Genomic DNA, 21,408 nt, shown 5'->3' with positions numbered 1-21,408 from the left:
CTCATAGTCAGGCACTAGTGGCTCACACCTGTCATCCTAGCAACTGAGGAAGGAGGCTGAGATTCAAGGATGATGGTTTAAAGCCAGCTCGGATAGGAAAGTCCATGAGACTCTTTATCTCCAATGAAACAGCAGAAAACCAGAAGTAGCACTGTGGCTCAAGTGACAGAGTGCTTAGGGTTGAGCAAGAGTTCTGGGAGAACACCCAGGCCCCAGGTTCAAGCCCCACGACCAACCAAAAAAAAAAAAACAACTCATACTTCATATATACTTTATGCACAACATACATATATATGTATATATATATATATATGCACATACACACACAAACAAAATGACCTGGATATCATTTATAATTTTGTGCATGAAACTTTAGTATCAACATGGCGTTTAATTAATTTTGTAGTCTACTACATGTTTGGCTTAGGGCTGTTTAACCTGTAATGATAATTCTTCTTGAGACTTTTTTGTGTTTTGTTTTTCTTTTGAGACAGGGTCTCTATGTTGCTGAGGCTGGCCTTGAACCATTACTGATCCTGTGTCATATGGAATATTCTAGGCATCGGTCTTCAAATTCATGGTCTCATGCTTGCCAGGCAAATGCTCTACCATTTTGCTTATGTCTCCTGTGTATTCTTTTTATTTATTTTTTTGCTGTTAGGTTTCATTGTTATTGCCCCCCCACATTATTCTTTTGCCCAGGCTGGCTTTAGGGTATGATTGATCCACCTACTTCTGCCTCTCTGAGTAGCCAGAATTACAGGCATGGTCCACCACAGCTGGCCCCCGTGCCCGCCACCATCAAAATGCTTTGCGCACATACTGCCTTGGTGCATTCTGCCGCCAGCCCTCTGCCCCTCAAGGCCCAGCCTGGAGTTTGGGGGGCCTCAGTGAGAACATACCAACATCATACACCCCCATTGTAGGAATCAGTTTAGGAGGCCAAAGACCCAGGCTCCAGGGGTGCCGAGCCAGCATCTCTGAGGCAGATCCACCTGCCCCCTGGGGCACAGCACACGTAAGCAGGAGCCCAGAGGCCCGGATAGAACAGGGCACTCCCTGGGGCTTAGCTGTTTGTGCTTCTGCACTGAATGTCCCTTGGGCTGAGTGGGAGGGGAGGAGGGGACGGAACAGGACAAGGACAAGATGTGAGGGAGTTGTCGCACTGCCACCTAAGAGTGGAGGGACAGGGTGAGGTGGGGTGGGGTGCTTAGCTTCCCCTGGGCCTTCCAGGCTGGCTGGCCACTGGCAGCCTGCGATGTCTCGGTGGAATAAAGCCACAAACCGTACTGGAGTGTGGCCATCAGCCTCACATCCCTGTCACAGGCCCAGGATCTGTCCCTCCGACACGATGACTACTTGGTGGCACTCTGCAGGGACACAGGCCTTTACCTCCATGAGCACGCTTAGGCCTTGCCCACTGAAGTCTCGAGTGGCCATAGATTAGGGCTCTGGAGGACAGAAAGATGCTGGAGCTGAGCAGATCAGCACATGAGCCCTGGGGAGTCCGGTGAAAGGGATTCTGGGAGAGAAGCAAGGTTGGGGACACTACAAGGAATGGGGACATGTCATTACAAGACAGTCACAAGAGCTGGGAGCTGGTGCCTTATGCCTGTAATCCTAGCTACTCAGGAGGCTGAGATCTGGGCTGGGAATATGGCCTAGTGGCAAGAGAGCCTGCCTTGTATACATGAAACCCTGGGTTCAATTTCCCCAGTACCACATATATGGAAAATGGCCAGAAGTGGCGCTGTGGCTCAAGTGGCAGAGTGCTAGCCTTGAGCAAAAGGAAGCCAGGGACAGTGCTCAGGCCCTGAGTCCAAGGCCCAGGACTGCCCCCCCCCCCCCAAAAAAGGAGGCTGAGATCTGAGGATCGAGGTTCAAAGCCAGCCTGGGCAGGAAAGGCCAGGTGACTCATCTCCAATGAGCCACTAGAAAACCAGAAGTTGCACTGTGGCTCAAAGTGGTAGAGCCCTAGCCTTGAGCAAAAAAGCTCAGGGGCAGCGCCCAGGCCCCAAGTTCAAGCCCCTCCCCTCAAAAGAAGATACAGACTCACTGAACGTCCTCTGCTAGGCCTGGACACACCTCACCATCACCCCCAACAAATGAGTCCCTTAGTGGCTTTGAACCCAGGACACTCTGGCTAGCTACCAACGGCCTCTAAATCACAGTCCTAAGTCACCGGGTGACTGCTGCACTCCAGGGCAGAGGAAGGCAAGGCGGGGTATGTCTCCCTGGCTCCTTGGCCCTCTCCACCTGACTGCCTTGGCACAAGGTGCCAGGGCAGCCTGGCATTTGCTCTGTGAAGGTCACCGGGTGAGCTGGGGGTGCTGGTGTGTCTGCCAGGCGGCGTGTGGCACCGGGTGACCAGGCCCAGTGGACAAGGGAGGGGTATGGTATATGGATGAGTCCACGGGGACTAGTTGTATGTACAACTAGTGTGTGTAGAATTGTGTCCCTGTGTTACCCGGGGGGAGGGGGTTGGGTTGTTGTGTATCCCCACATCTGTGACTTCACGTGTGTGTGACCGTCTTCCAGAAGTGTGTGTGAGGGTGAGGCCCTGGAGTTGTTGTGATCTGTGTGTCAATTGCGTGTGTGGCTGCAGGTCACTCGGTTCAGTCGGTGCCTGGACTAGCCAGGAACCCCACACCTAGTATAGTAAACACCCCGTTGACCCCTATTGCCCGGCTTGCTTGTGGGTGTGGCAGTATGTGTGTGTGAGTGTGTGTGTGCCAGGTCGGATGAACAGCTGCGGGAGAGGTTTGTGGGTCCAGGTATCTTCATCCAGGTTCTGGGTGCTGGGTGGCATTAGATCCCGGAGAATTGCACTGGTCATCTCCTGGCTCTGGTTCTACCCAGCTGGTCCTAAATGCCCTCCAGGCCTGCAGGGCCCCCTCCCCCCAAGCCCGGCTTCGTTTTCAGCCCAGCCCTCTCCCTCTGGTGGGGAGGGGGGTGGCTGGTGACAAGGCGCAGATCAGGGCTTAGGGACCTGGCTCCAAGCCACCAGCCTGGGAGTGGAGCCCAGGTGACGTTGGATACTTAGATTTACTGCCAGGGTGAGTGCCATAGGCCAGGGTTTCGGGGCACAAAGGCGGTGAAGGGACCCTATCTTAGGCCGGCATGGAGACCCCCACTTTGGGGGCTTCCATGTGGAGAAATTCCACGCCCCCTAGCAGCACCGCACTTTGAAGGACTGGAAGAGGGAAGACCCAGAAAAATCCTGGAAGCCATTTAGGGGAGGCACTGTCTCCCTGAAGACAGACTCAGGTCGGTCCCCCCCTCTCCTCCCTCTTTCCACCCACCCAGCATAGTCCACATCCTGGGGGTCACCAAAGAGAGGCCGCACTGGCCATGGGCACCCACCTGAGGGATCTGCCCGGCGGGTGCCGGTGACGGGGGTCCTCATCGCTGCTGGGAAAGTGGGTGAAGGCCTCCGGCCCGGGGTGCAGCGTCAGGGCCGGGGGCCGAGGCCGGGCCCGGGGCACTGCCACGCTGGGGCGCATGGGGGACCCGGAGCCGTCGGGGCGCGCATAGGGCTGGCGGCACCGGGTTGTGCCGGTCGCTGGGCTCTGGCCCAGAGGTGTCAGCGGCTACAGGCGCCGCCCCCGGCGCCCACCATCCTCCCCCGTGACCCCCGGGGACGCCCCGCGCTGTCTCTGGGCACGCGCCAGCGCCCGTCCCCTCCGCCGGGCCCGGGCTCCGGTTTCCCGGGCTCCCGCCCCGCCTTTCCCTCCTCCCCGCCTGACGTCGAGCTGGGACTACAGCAGGTCCCCGACTGCTGTGCGCCCCGGGGGCGCAGCCCAGCCCCAGCGGGTGTTGGGCGGGGAGGACGTGGGGGCCCCCGGAGTGGACGTGGAGGGACCCGGGGTGGATGTGGGGTTCCCCCGAGATGGACATGGGGGTCTGGATGGACGTGGGGGGACCAGCGGTGGACGTGGAGGGATCCGGGCCCCGGGTGGACGTGAGGTCTCCCGCGATAGATGTGGGGGGCCGGGATGGACATGGGGGACCGGGATGGAAGTTGGGGGACCAGCGGTGGACGTGGAGGGACCCAGGGTGGACGTGGAGGCCGGGGTCATCAGCTGAGGGGGCGGGGCCCTGGGAGAGGCGGGAAGAGGCTAATGGAACCCCTGCTCCCCTCATGTTGGGTCCTGAGCGTTCAGGGGACCCTCAAGGGGGCGGCGGACGCAGAGGAGAGCAGTCGATGCCACACACACACACACACACACGGCCCTGCTGGACGCGGCCCCTGACGCCCCCATCAGGCTTCCTGCGCCGGAGCCACCCCGGGTGCCCCCGCGGGGCCTGGCGCGTCTAAGCCCCGTGACGAGGAGGAAGAGCGAGGCGCAGCCCACGACGCCCCCCGGCCGCGCGCCTGGCCTGCGCTGGCGACCGCGGCGGGCCTCGAACCCCCGGCCACGCGTGCGCGCGGGCTTACCTGGCCCCCGCCGGGCGGCCCGGGCCCTGCAGGGCGCGGAGAAGCCGCGGGCGCCGGCGGAACGTCGGGGACGGGGCGGTGAAGAAGACGGGCGACGAGGGCGGCGAGCGGGGCCGACGGGGCGCGCGCGGGGCCGGGGGCTCCGGCAGGAAGGCCTCGTCCTCGACCGCCGCCTCCGGGAAGGCAGCGGGTCGCCGCTCGGAGATGCGGCCCAGGCCGCGGGGCCGCGCCATGGCCGCGGGGGGCGCGGGGACCCCGGGGAAGGGCAGCCGGGGCACCGCCCGCCCAGCCCTGCGGGCTGCACCCCGCCCCGCACCACCTCGGCCCTTCCGGCTTCGCGCTGGGGCCGCCCCCGGGGCGGGGCCCGCCGGGCCTGGGGCGCCTGGCAGGCCCAGAGGACCCCAGGAAAACCCCAAGCCTCCCGCGGCCCTCAGGAGAGCCCCGCACAGCGCCCACGACCCCCCAGACGCCTCCACAAACCCCGCACTGCCCTTCCTGTGCCTAAAACAGCCACCCCCACAGAGCCCACGGGCACCCCCAAATCCACCCGCGCCCCCACAGTGACCCAGAGGTGTTCCAGGAGCCCAACGGACCCAGGAAAGCGGCCCCAGCTCCCCATGACCACTTTTTCCTAGAAGTATCTATACAGTTTCTGGAACACTGAGTCACCCCCAAGTGCCAGGGACACCCCTGAACAGCCCCCACAAACCCCAGGCTTGCTCAGAGCCCCTGACAGTGCCCTTCTGGTTGTAAGGCCACAACCACAGCTCCTCGAGAAAGCACCCGAAATTCCTGGGTCAAGTAGGCACCTCCAAAACACCCTTAGGGCCTACCCACCAGTACGGCGCCATTCTCACACTTGGTTCTCCCAAATCTTCCACTCCCCCTGGGTTCCCCATAATGTTCCGTTCCTGTTCCCGGTTCCATGGTATCCCTGAAATGCCCTCCACAAATGCTGAGACTCCCCTTCCCCACCCCACCCCCAGTAACCTCAAAGGTGCTTCAGGCTTAGATGCTATCTGAATTACTATGAAAGTGCCACCAAATTCCTGGGGTACAGCGCACAAGTAGGCTCCTGCACAGCTCCGGAGAGCCCCAATACTAGGCCTGAACCTGAGGTGCACCCACAATTCTTGGGGGAACCTCTGTTAACTTTATACCTCTAAAGATATCCCTGGAAACCCCAATTTAGCTTTGAACCATGTTCCTCAGATCTCAGCCTCCTGAGTAGCTGGGATTACAGGTGTGAGCCACGGGTGCCAGACTTGACACCCTTTAGAATGGGGTCCCCGCCTCTCTGCAGCGGCAGGCTGAGCAGTAAACATGGTTGAGGTTTTCCTGGTCCCCCAACCTGCTCTGCATTCCCCCTACTTTGACCCACTTTCACCAACTAGGCAAAGTGAGATGTGAAAGGCCAAAATCTTGAACTGAATCAGCCATCTAGTCACAGTTCTGGTTATCTGGAACTTTATTGGGGAAGGTGGTGGGGTGGTGAAGCTTTAGAATCAAACTAGGGGAGGGTACATCTATTTGAGGGCTCCCAGAGTTAAGGTGCCTGGGCCAGAGTCTGGCCTTTGGCACTCCTTAGCCAACTGGTATTGGCCAAATCACTTCATTTCACCAAGCCTCAGTTTTCCCAGCTGTAAAATGGGCATAATAAGAATACTTCCGGGCCTGGAATGTGGCTTAGTGGTAGAGTGCTTGCCTAGCGTACATGAAGCCATGGGTTCAATTCCTCAGTAGCACATAAACAGAAAAAAGCCAGAAGGGACACTGTGGCTCAAGTGGTAGAGTGTTAGCCTTGAGCAAAAAAAGCTCAGGGACAGTGCCCAGGTCCTAAGTTCAAGCCCCAGGAATGGTAAAAGAAAAAAAAAGGGAAGAAAAATACTCTCCCCGCTCCCACTTTGAGCATCAGTAGGTCACATCTGTAATCCTAGCTGCTCAGGAGGCTGAGATCTGAGGATTGTGGTTTGAAGCCAATCTCAGAAAGAAAGTCTGTGAGACTCTTACCTCCAATTAGCCACCAAAAAAGCCAGAAGTGAAGCTGTGGCTCAGGGAATAAAATGGTCACCATGAGCAAAATAGCTCAAGAACAGCAGCATCCAGGCTCTGAGTTCAAGCTCTTGGAATAGTGTGTGCATGCATGCGTGCATGCATGCACACACACCTACCTACACACTTCCCCTTGTGGATGAAGATTCATAGGTTCCAGAACATAAAACATATTCATTAAATGTGAGCTACAAATACAGATAACAGCAACAATGAAGATGAGGGCCATCCTATGTGCCTCTCTCCTGTAATTCCAGCTACAACAAAAATGAGGGAGGGGATGAGAATGTGGCCTAGCGGTACAGAGCTTGCCTCACATACATGAAGCCCTGGGTTCGATTCCCCAGCACCACATATACAGAAAAAGCCAGAAGTGGCGATGTGGCTCAAGTGGTAGAGTGCTAGCCTTGAGCAGAGACTCAGAGACAGCACTTAGGCCCTGAGTTCAAGCCCCAGGACTGGCAAAAAAAAAAAAAAAAGAAGAAAAGAAAAAGGATGAGGGCGACCACCTCTATCTTAACTGTAAACAGCCTGGCACAATGTTTTATGTCTATAATTCCAACTATACGAGAGGCCAATGGTTTGAAACTGGCTCCAGGCAAAATCATATCCTCTATCCTGAAAGACTAAAGCTATAAAGGGTTGGGGACCAGGCTTATGTGGTAGAGAGAGTGCCTGTCTCTGAGAAGCACAAAGTTGTGAGTTCAAAATCAGGTAGGCCAAAACCAAAATAAAAAGACAACATAAAAATAATGCACCCTCACAAAACACCCACCAAAGGTTACTACTCCTTTTTGTAAGGTACAGACAAGAAAAAGTGTAGGAGAGGAACAATCGGTTCAAGGTTATCTCAAGGTTACATCACCAGTGAGCTGGCTGAGCCAGAACTGCCAGCCTTTATTTCATTATCCACCCCTTATGAGATGGCCAAGGTAGACTTGGTCATTTTACATCCTAATTGCCTTCCCCATGAAATGTTAATGTCTGTTTAAGTGCTGTGTGCACAACCTGCCCTCGACCACGGCTGCAGCTGGCTTTCCTCCCCAGAGTCAACCAATTGCAGAGTGAATGTTATTTTCCTTTCCCCTGACAGTGCTGAGGGTGCTCTACCACTGAGCCATGCTTCCAGTGGTTTTTGCCTGTCCTGGGGCTTGAACTCAGGGCCTGGGCACTGTCCCTGGCTTCTTTTTGCTCAAGGCTGGCACTCCACCACTTGAGCCACAGTGCTACTTCTGGCTTTTTCTATATATGTGGTGCTCAGGAATCGAACCCAGGGCTTCATGTATAGGAGGCAAGCACTCTACCGCTAAGCCACATTCCCAGCCCCCTTTTTTTTTTTTTTCTTTTAAGGCTGTTGGTTCTACTACTTGAACCACATCTCTGGCTTCTTGGTGGTAAATTGGAGATCAGAGTCTCATGGATTTGTCTGCCTGGTCTGGCTTCAAATAATGATAATCAGATCTCAGCCTCCAGAGTAGCTAGAATTACAGGCGTGAGCCACGGGTGTGCTCCTTTTGTGATATGGCCCTGGCCAGTTGCCTAGGCGAGATTTCCCACAGGCACTAGGATCATGAATGAACACACTCTTGGTGAGAAGGGAAAGGGTCTCATGAACTTTTCTGCCCACACTGGCCTCAAACAGTGATCCTCCAAATCTCAACCTCTCAAGCAGCTAGGATTACATGGGGAGGCGGGGGGTAGGTGGAAGGATCTGGAATTTATAGCTAGGCTGTGCTACAGGTGACCTACTGCTTCAAAAATAATGATTTTGGGGCTGCGAATGTGGCCTAGTGGTAGAGTGCTTGCCTCGTATACATGAAGCCCTGGTTCGATTCCTCAGCACCACATACACAGAAAAAGCCGGAAGTGGTGCTGTGGCTCAAGTGGTAGAGTGCTAGACTTGAGCAAAATGAAGCTCAGGGACAGTGCCCAGGCCCTGAGTTCAAGCCCCAGGGCTGGCAATAATAATAATTTTCCTAGGCTGCCAGTGGCTCACACCTGTAATCTCAGCTACTTGGGAGGCTGAGGATCTGAGAATGGCTTTTCAAAGCAAGCCTTGGCAGGAAAGGCCATGAACCACCAGAAAAACAGAAGTGGCGCTGTAGCTCAAAGTGGCAGAACCTTCATCTTGAGCACAAAGGCTCAGGGACAGCACCCAGGCCCTGAGTTCAAGCCCTATGACCAACAAAATACCATAATAATAACAAGAATAGCAGTTATTATTTTGTCCTGAACAGCTGGAGACTTTTCCCTATTGCCCTTATTCCCTAAACAATACGGTAAAACAACTATTTACCCAGCAATCCCAAGTGTCAGGTGTTCTTGGAGTCTGTACAAAGACTTGCGCAGGGCCTACGTCATCTTATAGAAGGAGCTGGAGGGGTGGGGTAGTGGGGCTGGACCCACTCCACAGCGGCATATCAGGGGACCAGCTGCATCTCTGAGCTTTTAACTGTGTGGCAGTACACACCTGTATTCCCAGCCCTCAGGAGGCTGACACAGGAGGGTGGAGGATTTCAAGCCAGACTGGGCTACACAGCAAGACCCGGAGTCAAATATTTGCTTCAAAAATTAATTAATGTTTTTGGGGTTGGGGTACTGCCCAGGAATGAGTCAGGGGACCTTTTCATTGACTAGAGTTTACTCAAAGTTTACCTCAGTCCACGAACTGTCCTGTCACTTCTCAGCTTTATTTCCTTCCACTGGCTCTGTCTGAAGCACATTTATCTTTCTGGCTCCTATTTCGACCACAGGACCTTTGCACTGGCTGTTGTCTCTGGCCGGCACCTTCTTCGATGAGATCTACCCAGATAGCATTTCTGTCTCTCTCTTTTTATTTAAAGGTCTCTCAAATGTCAGCTCCTCCAAGAAGCCTTGCCTGGCCTCAGATCCTTCTTGTTTCTTCTTACCCTCCCATGTCACTAGCTATAATTATCAGACGGCTCTATGTGTTATTTTAGCTTTCTGCCACTCGTCTGAGAACCCCCAGACTGCAGGAATGGAGAGCTCTGCACCACAAAGGTGCACCTTTCCAGTGATTGGCTTTGGCAGGCAAGGGGTACCAAGCGAGCGAGAAGGCGAGTTCAAGGGCAAAGTGGCTGCCCTTGACCTCTTTCACAACCCTCACACTCATCTTCCTGCAGCTCAGTGGAGCCCCAAAGCCCATGCCACCAGTGATGGGCAAGGGGCAAAGTCTGTGGCTTGAGACCTTTCTCTGCACTGATGTCATTTTAAGGAAATGCCCCTGGCAGCTCAGCCTTACCACAGGCCGGGAAGGGGGTGCGAGGAGGCACTTCTCATTCACACCAACCTCGGTTCCTGATTGAAAAAAGGAGGCTCAGAGAGGTCCAGCTCTCATCACAGGGTCACACAGCAACCTGGCGGAGAAGCTGGCCCTGCTCACTTACTCACCCGCGTGGGTTTTCTAGGGAGCAGGCAGGACACAGACAGGGATGCTCAGGAGTTGGGGGCCCCTGGGGGAACCCCAGGATGGCAACTATCACCCCCGCACCCGTTCCCCTCGGTTCGCCAGGCGGCGCGCTTTGCTTGAAGGCCGGGGGCGAGAGTCAGCTCCCGATAGGGGATGTGGGGGACCCCCGCCAGCAGCTTGCGGCCGGCCAGCCCGGCGCCCGCGCTCCGCGGCGCTCGATAGCCAAGAAATCGCCATCCCCGGCCAGGCGGGAACTGCGCGCCGCCCCTGCGCTTCTGGCGCCGGCCAGCAGGGGGCACTCGGGTCCATCCCGCCGGGGTTGCACCCGGGTGTGGGTGTCCCTGGGGTGGACATGCGGGTGTGGGGTCCCGCCGGGGTTCCGTGTGAGTGTGGGGTCCTTCTGGGGTGGGCATGTGGGTGTCAACTGGGGTGGGCATGCGGGTGTGCGGGGGCCCAAGGCAGAGACACATCCCCACGTGCCAGACAGGAGTCCCAGCCCTTCTCCCTCGCTGGCTTCCACCTGCTGCCTGGCCCCGCAAGCGCTTCCCCTGGGGCGGCCGTTCTGGGGGACTGGTGCGGGGGAGGGTCCCACGAGTGTATGGGTGGGGATCCCTGGTGGACTTCCCCCCCCCCCCCAATGCGGGCACCCATGCCCCGATGCCTGTCCCCCTGCGGGTCTTCTTGCTGTTCCATCTGCCTCCTGACAGATCATGACTCAGCCTCGCAGGGCGCTCAAACACTACAACAGGGGGAATGGAGGCCTGGGGATGGGACTTAGGGGGTGGGGTGTCGTTTGTGGAGCCGGCTGCATCCCACTTCTGGAGGCTAAACTCTGAGGTGGAGAGAGCCGGGATCCCGTCTTTCTGCAGTGCTAGCACCCCGTCTTTTTCAGGTGCTGGGGTTATGAACTCGGGGCCTGGAGCTGGCTACGCAGGCACTTTACCACTTGGCCCTTTTTCCAGCCCTTTTCGGTTTTGAACTTTTGCCCAGAGCCAGCCTGGATCTTGCTGCGTGCTCCCTGTGCCGCCTGTGTAGCTGGGATTACAGGCGGGAATCACCACACCAAGCTTTGGAACCCGGGTCCTTTGGAGAAATGCCAGTCTCAGGAGTTGGCCCCTTAGACTTCCTCTTCCATCAACTTGGGATGCAGAGGGAGGGGGCTGGCACCAGCGCCCCAACCACTCCCACCTCAGCTCACAGCTCACCTCAGTGCCGGCTGTGGTGGCCCGAGTCTACACAGGCCCACAACGAAGCGGAAACGGAGCACGGTGCAGGGATGTGGTTGAAGTTCCTGTTTCTAATTCCCAGTCTGATCAGCCAGGCTTCACCCCAACCTCTTCCCCTCCTCCTTCCCCACGAGCCCAGCTCCCTACATGATCACCTACAATGCGCTCCCCAGGTCAAAGCCCTTGTAACGTTTGCAACTTCCATGGACTCCTACAGACAGTGCTCACAACAACTCCACCCTAACCGGCAGGATGCTGAGGCTCAGAGAGGACAAGACACTTACACAAAGACACACAGTAAGGGACCAGGCAAAGCCTGACTTGAGGGAATCCCAGGTGTTTCCTGGCTGCATGAACTTGAGGAAGGAGTAGAAGTAGGTGGGGATCTCTTTCCCCCCCCCCCTCAGTTTCCCCATCTGTCCAGCAGAGATGTTTCACAGAGATCACGGAGGCTAACAGTGAAGCATTGAAAGATAGGAGTGCATTAATATGATGCTGATTACCACTCAGGGCAAATCTCTGAAGAGGTAGCACTGGGGGGGGGGAGGGGGGAGGCAGGGAGAAGGGGGATGTAGGGAAGTCCCTAGGGCCTTAAAAGGGAATCAGGCCCAGTTGCTAGCACCCCACCCCCTCCAAGTCTCTCAGGACAGTGACTTGAGCCAGTTTGGCCAGCTGCCTCTGGTCCTGGCATTTCCTGTTGATCCTAGCTCTGTTTTCCTTTAGTTTTCTTTCTAGTTCGATTTGGGAAAAAGCCGACGATGTGTGCGTGTGTGTGTGTGTGTGTGTGTGTGTGACACGCGCCAATGTAGCCAGCACTAGATCTTCCAATCAGCTACAATCCTGGGGTGCACAGTCAGACCCCTCCAGGAGCTTGACATGGGGGGTGGGCTGGTCCCACATCCGCCTGCTCGCCCCCCCCACCCCCTCCAGAGCACTTGGCTCAGGGCGGATGACAGCATGGTCACGGTGTCTCCCAGAGACAATCGTACTGATACAATCAACCCAGTCCCAGTGACACATCACCATCCTGGGGATGCAGACACAACCGTTTCACAACCTCTGTTGTGGAGACACACACAGTGGCTGTCACAACGGCGACGTCCTGTGAGGACGGAGCCACTGTCACCATCCACCTCTCACCCTGTCACACAGACACGGTCCCTGGGTCCCACCATGACACACATGTGACAGCCATGGTATCCCAGGGACACGGACTCCTGCTGTCTGTCACCCTCCCCCCATGCGAGGGGACGCGGCATCAACAACACAACCTGTGTGTGGGAACACACGGTTCCAGTGTCACACGCGTTACACCCGCACGATCCTAGCGGCACAGTCACCTTGTCACTGTCACCAAAGGCCGGGACAGACAGCACACAGCAAAGCCTGTCGGGGTGGGGGGCACCCCCAGTCCACACATCCACTCACGACCATGTCACCCTCCCAAGTAAACAGGCACCTATTCTCCCTGCCGTAGCGGAGAGAAAAACAGAAAACCCCCAACATGCCCGCTCTGAGAAGAGGGGCTCCAACATGACACAGGGTCGCTCAAGAGGTGCACCCCCCAAACTGCATTTCTGACCTCAGCTTTGCAAGGCGAGTCCTCAAATGCCCCCCTCTTACAGAGTCCAACACCCCTAGGCACCCCCTGTCTGGAGGTGGTCCCCCATCTCCTCCAGGGCGTCCCCCTAGGGTACCCCAAGAAAGTCCAGGTCTGCCGTGATCGGCACTGGCCACTGTCCCCCAATAAACGGACCCCGCTAACAACACCTGCAGGTTGGAGCCCCCCTAAATCGGCTCCGGCAGGGGCTCCCCTGTGAGGTGCAGGGCAGGGAGAGGGCCGGGTCCCGCACCCCGTCCGCCCCCGCGGGTCCCCCCGACGCCGCCCGCTCCCCAGCGCCCCGTGCGGGCGGCCGCGCCTCTGCGCGCCGGGGCCGGGCGCGCCCCGCCGGGGTCTTACCGCCTGCCGCCGCCTCCGCCGCCGGTGCCGTGGAAGGACGAGGGCCAGGACATGCGGGTTGTGCGCAGGCCGGGCCGGTCGCCCGTGTCCACGGCGTCGGCGCGCTCCATGGGCCGGTGCGGCGGCCGCTCGGGCTCGGCGCGCTCCGCACTGTCCGAGTAGCCGCGCTGCTGGATGCGGATGGGGGTCCGCGGCTGCCGCCACAGGTGCTGGGGGGGCGGCTTCAGGGTGGCCTGGCCCTCCCGGGGCCCGGGCAGGGACAGAGACAGGCTCCTCTCCGAAGGGGCGGCCGGCGGCTCCATGATGCCGGTCTCCGCTCCCAACCCCGCGCGCGCGCCCACCCAGCGGCGCCCCCGGCCCTGCCGAGCTGCGCCTCAGCCCTGCCGCGCGCCGGCCCCGCGGGGGCGCCCGGCCTTGGCGGGGGCCATGGCGACCCGGGGGCGCCTGCTGGGCCGATCGCCCCGCCCCGGCCCGACCCCCAGGGCCGGGGCACTGCGGTGTCCGATCGGTGCCCGAGACTGGGATGGGGGGTGCTGGGGCCGCGAGCCCAGCTGCGCTCTCCGCGTTCGGCGCCCGGCTCGGCGCCAGCCCCGGATCCCCCACTCCGTCCCGCCCCTCCCTCCCGCCCGCCCTCCGCCGCCGTCAGCGCCGCCCCCTCCCCTCCCCCGCCCGGCTCGGCGGGAGGAGGGAGCCACGCCGGGGAGGGGGGCTCTCCCCGGCAGGGAGGGGTACGGAGGGGAGGGACGCCGGAGCCCCGCGATCTCCCGAGCCGAGCCACGGCGCCCCCGGTCACCAAGGAGTTAAGCGGTTAATCCGATCTCGGGAAGACACCCGAGTGGCTGCCCGTGCGTCCGTCAGTCCGTCCATCACGGCGGGGGGCGGAGCCGGGGGCCGGCCGCGGGCGGCGGCCACCTCCTCCCACCCCCGGGGGTGGGGCTGGGGAGGCCGGGGGGAGTGGTCCGGCGCCCCTCCGCGTTCCTCCGCGCCCCGGTCCCGCGCGGGGTGCGGGCGGCGGCGGAGTACAGGCGTAGGGGACCGGCCGCGGGCCTCGGGGCGCGGGGCGGGGCGAGCGGCGCGCACGTGGCCTCGGCCCGCCCCGGGGCGTCTTGTTTTCGACGTCGGCTGCGAGTGTGGGTGCGCACGTGGTCGGCGGGCGCCGTCTGCCCTCGCTGCTCGGGGACGCGCTGGGGGGGCGGGGCGGGCGCGCGCACGTGCGCGGGCCCGGGGGGGGGGGGAGTGCGTCCCCGTGAACCCCGCCCGGGAGGGAGGGGTCCCTTCTCAAGGCCGGGGGGCCGGGCTGGAGCCCTCACTGCGGCTCGAGGACGCGGCCCGCGCTTGTCGGTGCGCTTATCCGATGACCCAGGTCCTGGATGGACGGCCTGGGGTGGGGTGGGAGCCTATCGGGTTCGTCGGTGACTCCAAGATGACACCCCCGTGGCGGAGTTGGAGAGTACCCCCCTCTGCTCTAAGGATAGCTGCTCTCTTTTTGGGGGGTGGGATGAGGTGTCTTTCTAAAACCGCTTCTGGCAGTTGGTAAACTGAGGCAAGACCCCCGTAGCTGCGAGGACGCCTGCCCTTGGTGCCCTTTTCAGGAGCGTAAGCAGCCGAGCCTCTTCCCCGCGGCCCCCGCCCGCCCGGCGTGAGCCCCCCCCCCCGCCCCTCTTTCCGGCACCTAAATCCGGCCGTGACTCACGCTTCCCGCCTCCCCCAGTGCCGCGCCGGGCCGGGCGCGCGGGCCAAGAGTCGAGGAGTCCTCGCGCCTGCTCTCGCACCCTGGGCCCCGCTCCCCCACCCCGGGCCCCGCTCCCCCACCCCGGCCCGCTCTCCACCCCGGGCCCGCTCCCCACCCCAGACCCTCTCCTGCACCCCGGCCCTCTCCTCACCCCTGGCCCGCTCCCGCACCCCGGCCCCCGGGGCTCCAGGGCTGGGGGTGTCCGGGTGCCCTGGCTCTGCCCCCTCCCCAAACCGATCGGTATTCAGATGGCCCGGGGCGTACGCCCGTGGCCTCCCCACCCGTGTGACCTCCATCCCGCCACCGGTTCCCCTGGGGTCAGGCATTGCATCCCCCCCCCACTCCCCGCCACGTGGGCTGTTATTTTCTCTTCTCTTTTCTTTTTTTTAAAAACAACCTTTCAGTCTCCAACCTCCAAAGCCACTTTTCTCCCCCGCGGCAGGGGCTTCGGTAAGTGTGGGCGAATGAATGCAGAGCAAGAATGGGGAGCCCCCCTACCAACCAGCCGCGGGGTATCCTGGAGGCCCGAACTGTATACATCCTTTCCCCTTCTTGTCTTACAACCCCATTGCCACCTCTAGTTTTGGGGGAGAGGGGGTGGATATTCAAGAACTCTAGTCCTGCCCAAATCTTGAGGGGTCGTGAGTTGAACCCAATTCTCAGGGAACCGAAGCAGAGCTTTGAATGAGGGGAGAGTGGGGGTGCCGGCGAATGTGGGGGGTCAGGCCACAGCCGGGAATTGCAAGAGGATGGAGGAGGGTAGGAGGCAGAGGGCCAGGGTTGGTATTTGAAGCCGTGACTTGAGCCCCAAGATGCGTCAAGCTGGACAGGAGCCAAGGGGAGGCTAGAGGGGTGGGGGAGGGGGAGGTGTACATCAGGGGCCCGGAATGACATCTCGTCCCCGTCTCCCCTCCCCCCCAATCAGGAGGAATCAGGCAGGACCCGCAGAACCCTCCATTAGTGTACAGTGTTGGGGGTGGCACTGGAGCTGCAGAGAGCTGAGGCCAGGGGAGGGCAGCGAGAGGAGGGACAGGCCAGCAGCCAGGACCAGCTCAGCTCTTTGGTTTTCCGACTCATCCATCCCTGGACAGAAGGGGGGGGGGCAGAAGCTGGTGCCCTAAGAAGACCCCAAATGAGAAATATCTAGAAAGTACAGCATAATATAGGTTTTTTTTCTTCTTTTTAAATTATATCTCTCCCAGAGAAGGGAAAAGTCCCATCTCAAACCTCTTTTTAAGATTTGATCCTACTACCAAAATCCTTCCAGCTGGGCAAAGTGGCTGGTGCACCCCCAAGATTGGTGAGACGCCAGCTCCCCAGTGGGTCTGATCTCTGTGGATCTGGAGATGCTCTAAGGGCACTGGAAAGCTAAACCCCGTTCCTTCCCCAGGCCCTCCGTGATCCAGGCCCTTCGTGATTCAGGCGGCTCAGTTACCTGAGGCGCCTTTGCAGCCTGACTCACCAGGCCCACAGGGCTGCCACAGCCTGACCCACCAGAATCCAGAAGTTTCTGTTTTGCAAAACACAAAAGAGCAGGGAGCCCGGCTGGAGCCTAGAAAGGGCTAATGGCCACTAGTATGTAACCCAGCTCATCCTGTGCCTTCACCCCTCCCCACCCTCAGTCCTGGCCCCCCACCCCCACCCCACCTGCATACCTGGTGATGAAAATTCGTGGCGGGATCAGCAAGGGCAGTGTGGTGGGCCGTGGTGGCACACGGGTACCCGTGTCTGAGGAGGGCTCAGGCTGGGCCCAGCCCAAGCCGGGACCAGAGGACAGGCGGCGGCGAGGACGACGAAGATCGGCCCCTAGCAGGTCGGCACAGCCGGGCTCGAGGGTCTCCCGGGGCCTCTGTGGATGGACACTGTCCTTAGTTTTTCCCCCCTCAAGGATGGAGCTCTACTTCCTGAACCATACCTCCACTTTTGACTTTTTGGTGATTAGTCTAATGGACTCAGATTGGACTCGAACTGGGATCCTCAGGTCTCAGCCTCCTGAGTAGCTAGGATTACAGGGGTGAGTCACCCATTCTGGCTCCTCCCTCCATCTTATTTCTTCCATGAGATTCCCATTCAGCATCCCCCTTTTATAAAGGGCCTCATTCCGCCCTCCATAGCTAAAGAAGCTCCACTTGACTGCCCTGTCATCCCACCTATGAGACCCTCAAGATCTCACCCCCAGGCCCCTTCTCGTCTCCTGGCCAGAATTCTCTCCCTGCTTAACTTAAGCAGCCCCAAGAAAGACCCTTCCTCCCTGTCTACTGTTGGCTAAGAAACCGTAAATCCCGGCAGCAAGAGAAAAGCGGAAGCAAAGAGTAAACTGAGGCACCAAGGGACCAAGACACCTGCTGGGTGTTTCAGGAAACAGCTGCGATCACTAGAGGGCGCTGTCTCATCGCCCGCCCACGCTGGGGCCACGCCCCTCGCCAGGCCCCGCCCCGCACCTCTTCCCCGATCCCGGCCACCGACAGCGCGCTGCGACTCCTCTTCATCCCGCCATCCTAGCCAGTCCTGGGGGGCGCGGGGGTCATGTGGGCTCTGCCGGGGCCACCTGCAGGACCAAGCGAAGGCGTCTTGCCATGAACACCCTGAGGGCTCCCCCTGCCGGCGGGGCCTGGAGTCCACCCGCTCCCCCCCCCTCCCCGGCCGGCCCCCTGCCTAGCCGCGCGGCGTGACGTCAGCGAGCGGCTGACGCACGGCCCGCGTGTGACGACGCCCGCCTGTTGCCAGGGCGACGGCTGACGCACGCCGTGCTGGGGACGCACGTCAGTGCCGCGCTTGGCCGCTGGGGGGCCCGCTCGGCCCTCCGGCCCGGGGGATCCCCGCGGAGGAGCCCGGGAGCTCCCCGCGAGCCGGCCGCCGGCGGTGCGTGGTCCGGGCCGGGGGCCGGAGGAAGCGTCTCCTCCGAGCTCTGCTGGGCTTGTCTCTCTTTTTTTTTTTTAATGTCTGTACCCCGAAATAGATGCGATTTGCGGGGGCCGGGCGCCGCGCAGATGGGGACGGAGACAGACGGGGACGCGTGGAAATAGCAGCAGACAGAGCGGGCGCAGACGCGCTGGCGGCCCGGGGAGGCCGGGGGCCGGTGGGCGGGCTGCCTCGCTCCACCCGTGCTCGGCGCTGAAGCGTATGAGTGCGCGTTTTGTTTGCGGTGTGACCGTGAATCACCGACTTCAAGCTTCTGAGCCTCAATTTCTCCCCCCGGAACACTGAGTAATGACCTCTCCCTCCCCCTCCCCCTGCGGGGCTTACAGGAGAAGAACTCGCGCCAGATTGTGCAAAAAGAAAAAGGGAAAAAAGAAAACCCCCAGTGTCTGGGAGTCAGGAAGTGCGCTGCCAACATCTTGAGCCTGTGGAATAGCATCGGATGATGGCTCTGTTCTGCAGCAGAACCTTCCGTGGCCCTCACAGTCTGGAACCCGAGGCCAGGCACCGGGCAGGAAGGAGGTGCGGCTCACCTCCCTGCCCTCGGGCCAGTTCGCGGCTCATCTCCACTGATTCTGGGTGCAATCGCTCCCATGAGCCACAGGCCCCTCACACCCGCAGGTCTCTGCTTATTCTTTCTCCCTCTCCCCCCCCCTCGCCTTTTTTTTTTTTTTTTGGCCAGTCCTGGGTCTTAGACTCAGGGCCTGAGCACTGTCCCTGGCTTCCTTTTTGCTAAAGGCTAGCACGCTGCCACTTGAGCCACAGCGCCACTTCTGGTCGTTTTCTGTATATGTGGTGCTGGGGAATCGAACCCAGGGCCTCATGTATACGAGGTAAGCTCCCTGGCCACTAGGCCATATCCCCAGCCCCTCTTTCTCCTTTTTGCCAGTCCTGGGGCTTGGACTCAGGGCCTGAGCACTGTCCCTGAGCTGCTTTTGCTCAAGGCTAACACTCTACCTCTTGAGCCACAATGCCACTTCTGGCTTTTTGGTGGTTCATTGATGAAAAATGTCTCATGGACTTTCCTGCCTGGGTCAGTTTGGAACCTAGGTCCTCAGATTCTGCATACCTAGAATTATAGGTGTGAGCCACCTGTGCTTGGCTTATTGTCCTTTTTTCTTCTCTTATTTCAGTAGTCAGAACTTCAGTTTAATGTGGCAAGGAGTGAGTTTGTAAATAGCACCTTGTGGTATGGGGAGATGGCACCAAATCTCTAGGCACAATCCCAAAGAACACAGGAGTGGGGCCTGACTACCTCCTAAGTGCCAGAAAGCTAGGCACCTGTGGCTCATGCCTGTAATCCCAGCTTTTCAGGAGGGAGATCTGAGGATCCTGGTTTTGAAGCCAGTGTGGGCAGGAAAATCTGTGAGACTCTTATCTCCAACTAAACAGCAAACAGCCAGAGAGTATAGTAGCTGTGGTTCAAGCAGTAGAGCACTAGCCTTGAGCAAACAAAGAAAAAAAAAGCTCAGGGACTCAAGTGCCCGGGCCTGGAGTTCAAGCCACAGGACTGGCACACACACACACACATAGTCTAAGTGCCTGGGAAACTCTATAGTGAGTAAGTATTCTGGGATTTGCAGAATGAAGGAGTGGATCCGTCACATAAGAGGACCACAGGCAGGCAAGAAGGCAAAGAAACCCCAGGGGAGAGAGACAGGACTTCAGGAGCTGCGGGGGGGGGGGGGGCAAGGGGCTTCTAAGTCTGCCTTTCTTTTCTGAAACAGCAGGCTGACTGGAGAGAGGTTCAAATGTCAAATGGCACCAGGATTGGCACTGGGCAGCAGGCACCATACTCAGGCTGAGAGAGGCCCTTTCCCCCCTCTGTCCATCCATGTGGTCAGGCACCAGCGGGCTTGGGATGCCCCCCTCCCCATCCCACTCACGTCCAGCCAGGCCACATATCCAGAGCTGTCCCGGGCGGGAGAATAGGACTCCAGAATTCAGGAATACGTGGCTGGGAATGCAGCTTAGTGGTGAAGTGCTTGCCTACCATGCATGAAGCCCTGGGTTCAATTCCTTAGCACCACATACACAGAAAATGCCAGAAGTGGCGCTGTGGCTCAAGTGGTAGAGTGCAAGCTTTGAGCAAAAGAGGCCAGGGACAGTGCCCAGGGCCTGAGTTCAAGCCCCAGAACTTCCAAGGGGGGAAAAAAAGAATTTAGGACTATGTCATTCAGGAGTATGTATGGACAAGGCTTTCCCACACCTGTGCAATCACACACATAAAACTTTCTCTTATTTTTTGGTGGTATCCTTTGAGCTTTTTTTTTTTTTTTTTTGGTAGTCCTGGGGCTTGAACTCAGGGACAGTGCCCAGGCCCTGAACTTTTTTGCTCAAGGCTAGTGCTCTATCACTTTGAGCCACAGCTCCACTTCTGGTTTTCTGGTAGTTCATTGGAGATAAGAGTCTCACAGACTTCTCTGCCCGGGGTTGGCTCTGAACCACAATCCTCAGATCTTAGCCTCCTGAGTGGCTGGAATTATGGGTATGAGTGACCACCACCCAGCTAGTCTTCACTTTTTTTTTTTTTTTGCCAGTCCTGGGGCTTGAACTCAGGGCCTGAGCACTGTCCCTGGCTTCTTTTTGCTCAAGGCTAGCCACTTGAGCCACAGCGCCACTTCTGGCCTTTTCTATATATGTGGTGCTGAGGAATTGAACGCAGGGCTTCATGTATACGAGGCAAGCACTCTTGCCACTAGGCTATATTCCCAGCCCCTAGTCTTCACTTCTTGATCCTCCTTAGTTCTGAGATTACAAGCATGAACTACCATGAGGGACTTGAAGAGAAATTTAAGTATCTCTTCTTGTTCATCTAAGCAGGGTACATGTTTTCCTGACTTTTTTTTTTCTGTCCTGGCCCCAGCCTTTTACTACTATCATAGCCTTAGCCACTTGGTTTTGTTTCATTTTTGGGTGGCAGGAATCAAACCCAAGGCCTTGTAATTTGGTAAGCACACTCTCTTAATCATAACTAGTTGTTAGATATTGATTTGTTTGCTTATAGCCTGGTTCTGGTAGTTCTTGTGCATCCTGGTTCAAAGCCAGCCTGGGGAGGAAAATCTGTGAGATTCTCATCTCCAATTAATTGGCTAAAAGCTAGAAGTAGAGGTGTGGCTCAATTTGTAGAGCACCCGTTGTGACTGAATAAAAAAAGCCCAGCATTAGCAACAGCGCATGCACAAGAAAAAAATCTTGTTTTTGTTTATTGTTGCTTATTTTGTTTCCTCCACTAAACTTCTGAGGGTGTGGGGGCTTTATGTTCTTCGCTGCTATTCCTCAGCTCATACTTCTCGAATGAATAAATGAATGGTTAAATCCCTATCAGGACCACCTCTGTCTGGAGTCAGGACTCAGTTCTGATGTGTCCAGATACTTTCTTAGCTGCTTGTGACCATTCCTCCAACCTGCTACACATTTAGTGGTTTTGTTTTGGCATCTACTGGGGTTTGCACTCAGTGCTTTGAGCAAGGCAGGCAGTCTACTATTGAGCCACGCCCCCACCACTTGGGACAGCCCCTGGGTTGTAGCCACGCCCCTTTCTAATAAGGCACGCCCGACACCCTAGCCACGCCTCCAGCTCCTCCTCACATTTAGAAGCCTCTACATTTGATGGGCTCCTGACGATGCTTCGTTTTCTGAACCTAGTCT

The 21,408-nt window shown here is 58.3% G+C and overlaps 1 protein-coding gene across 1 annotated transcript in view; it reads right to left on the bottom strand.

Annotated features, from left to right (window-relative positions):
• Pde4a (phosphodiesterase 4A) overlaps positions 1-13,659 on the bottom strand; it is a 32,945-nt gene extending 19,286 nt beyond the window's left edge. Inside the window, 1 exon segment of the mRNA XM_048342227.1 lies at positions 13,107-13,659. Within this exon segment, the coding sequence (XP_048198184.1) occupies positions 13,107-13,408 (302 nt within the window). The 5' untranslated portion in view covers positions 13,409-13,659.
• Between the last annotated feature and the right edge of the window lie 7,749 nt (positions 13,660-21,408).

This window comes from Perognathus longimembris, chromosome 3 (assembly GCF_023159225.1).
Source record: "Perognathus longimembris pacificus isolate PPM17 chromosome 3, ASM2315922v1, whole genome shotgun sequence".
NCBI lineage: Eukaryota > Metazoa > Chordata > Mammalia > Rodentia > Heteromyidae > Perognathus > Perognathus longimembris.
The sequence above is the reverse complement of the archived record's forward strand: the minus strand, read 5'-3'. Positions and strand labels throughout refer to the sequence as shown.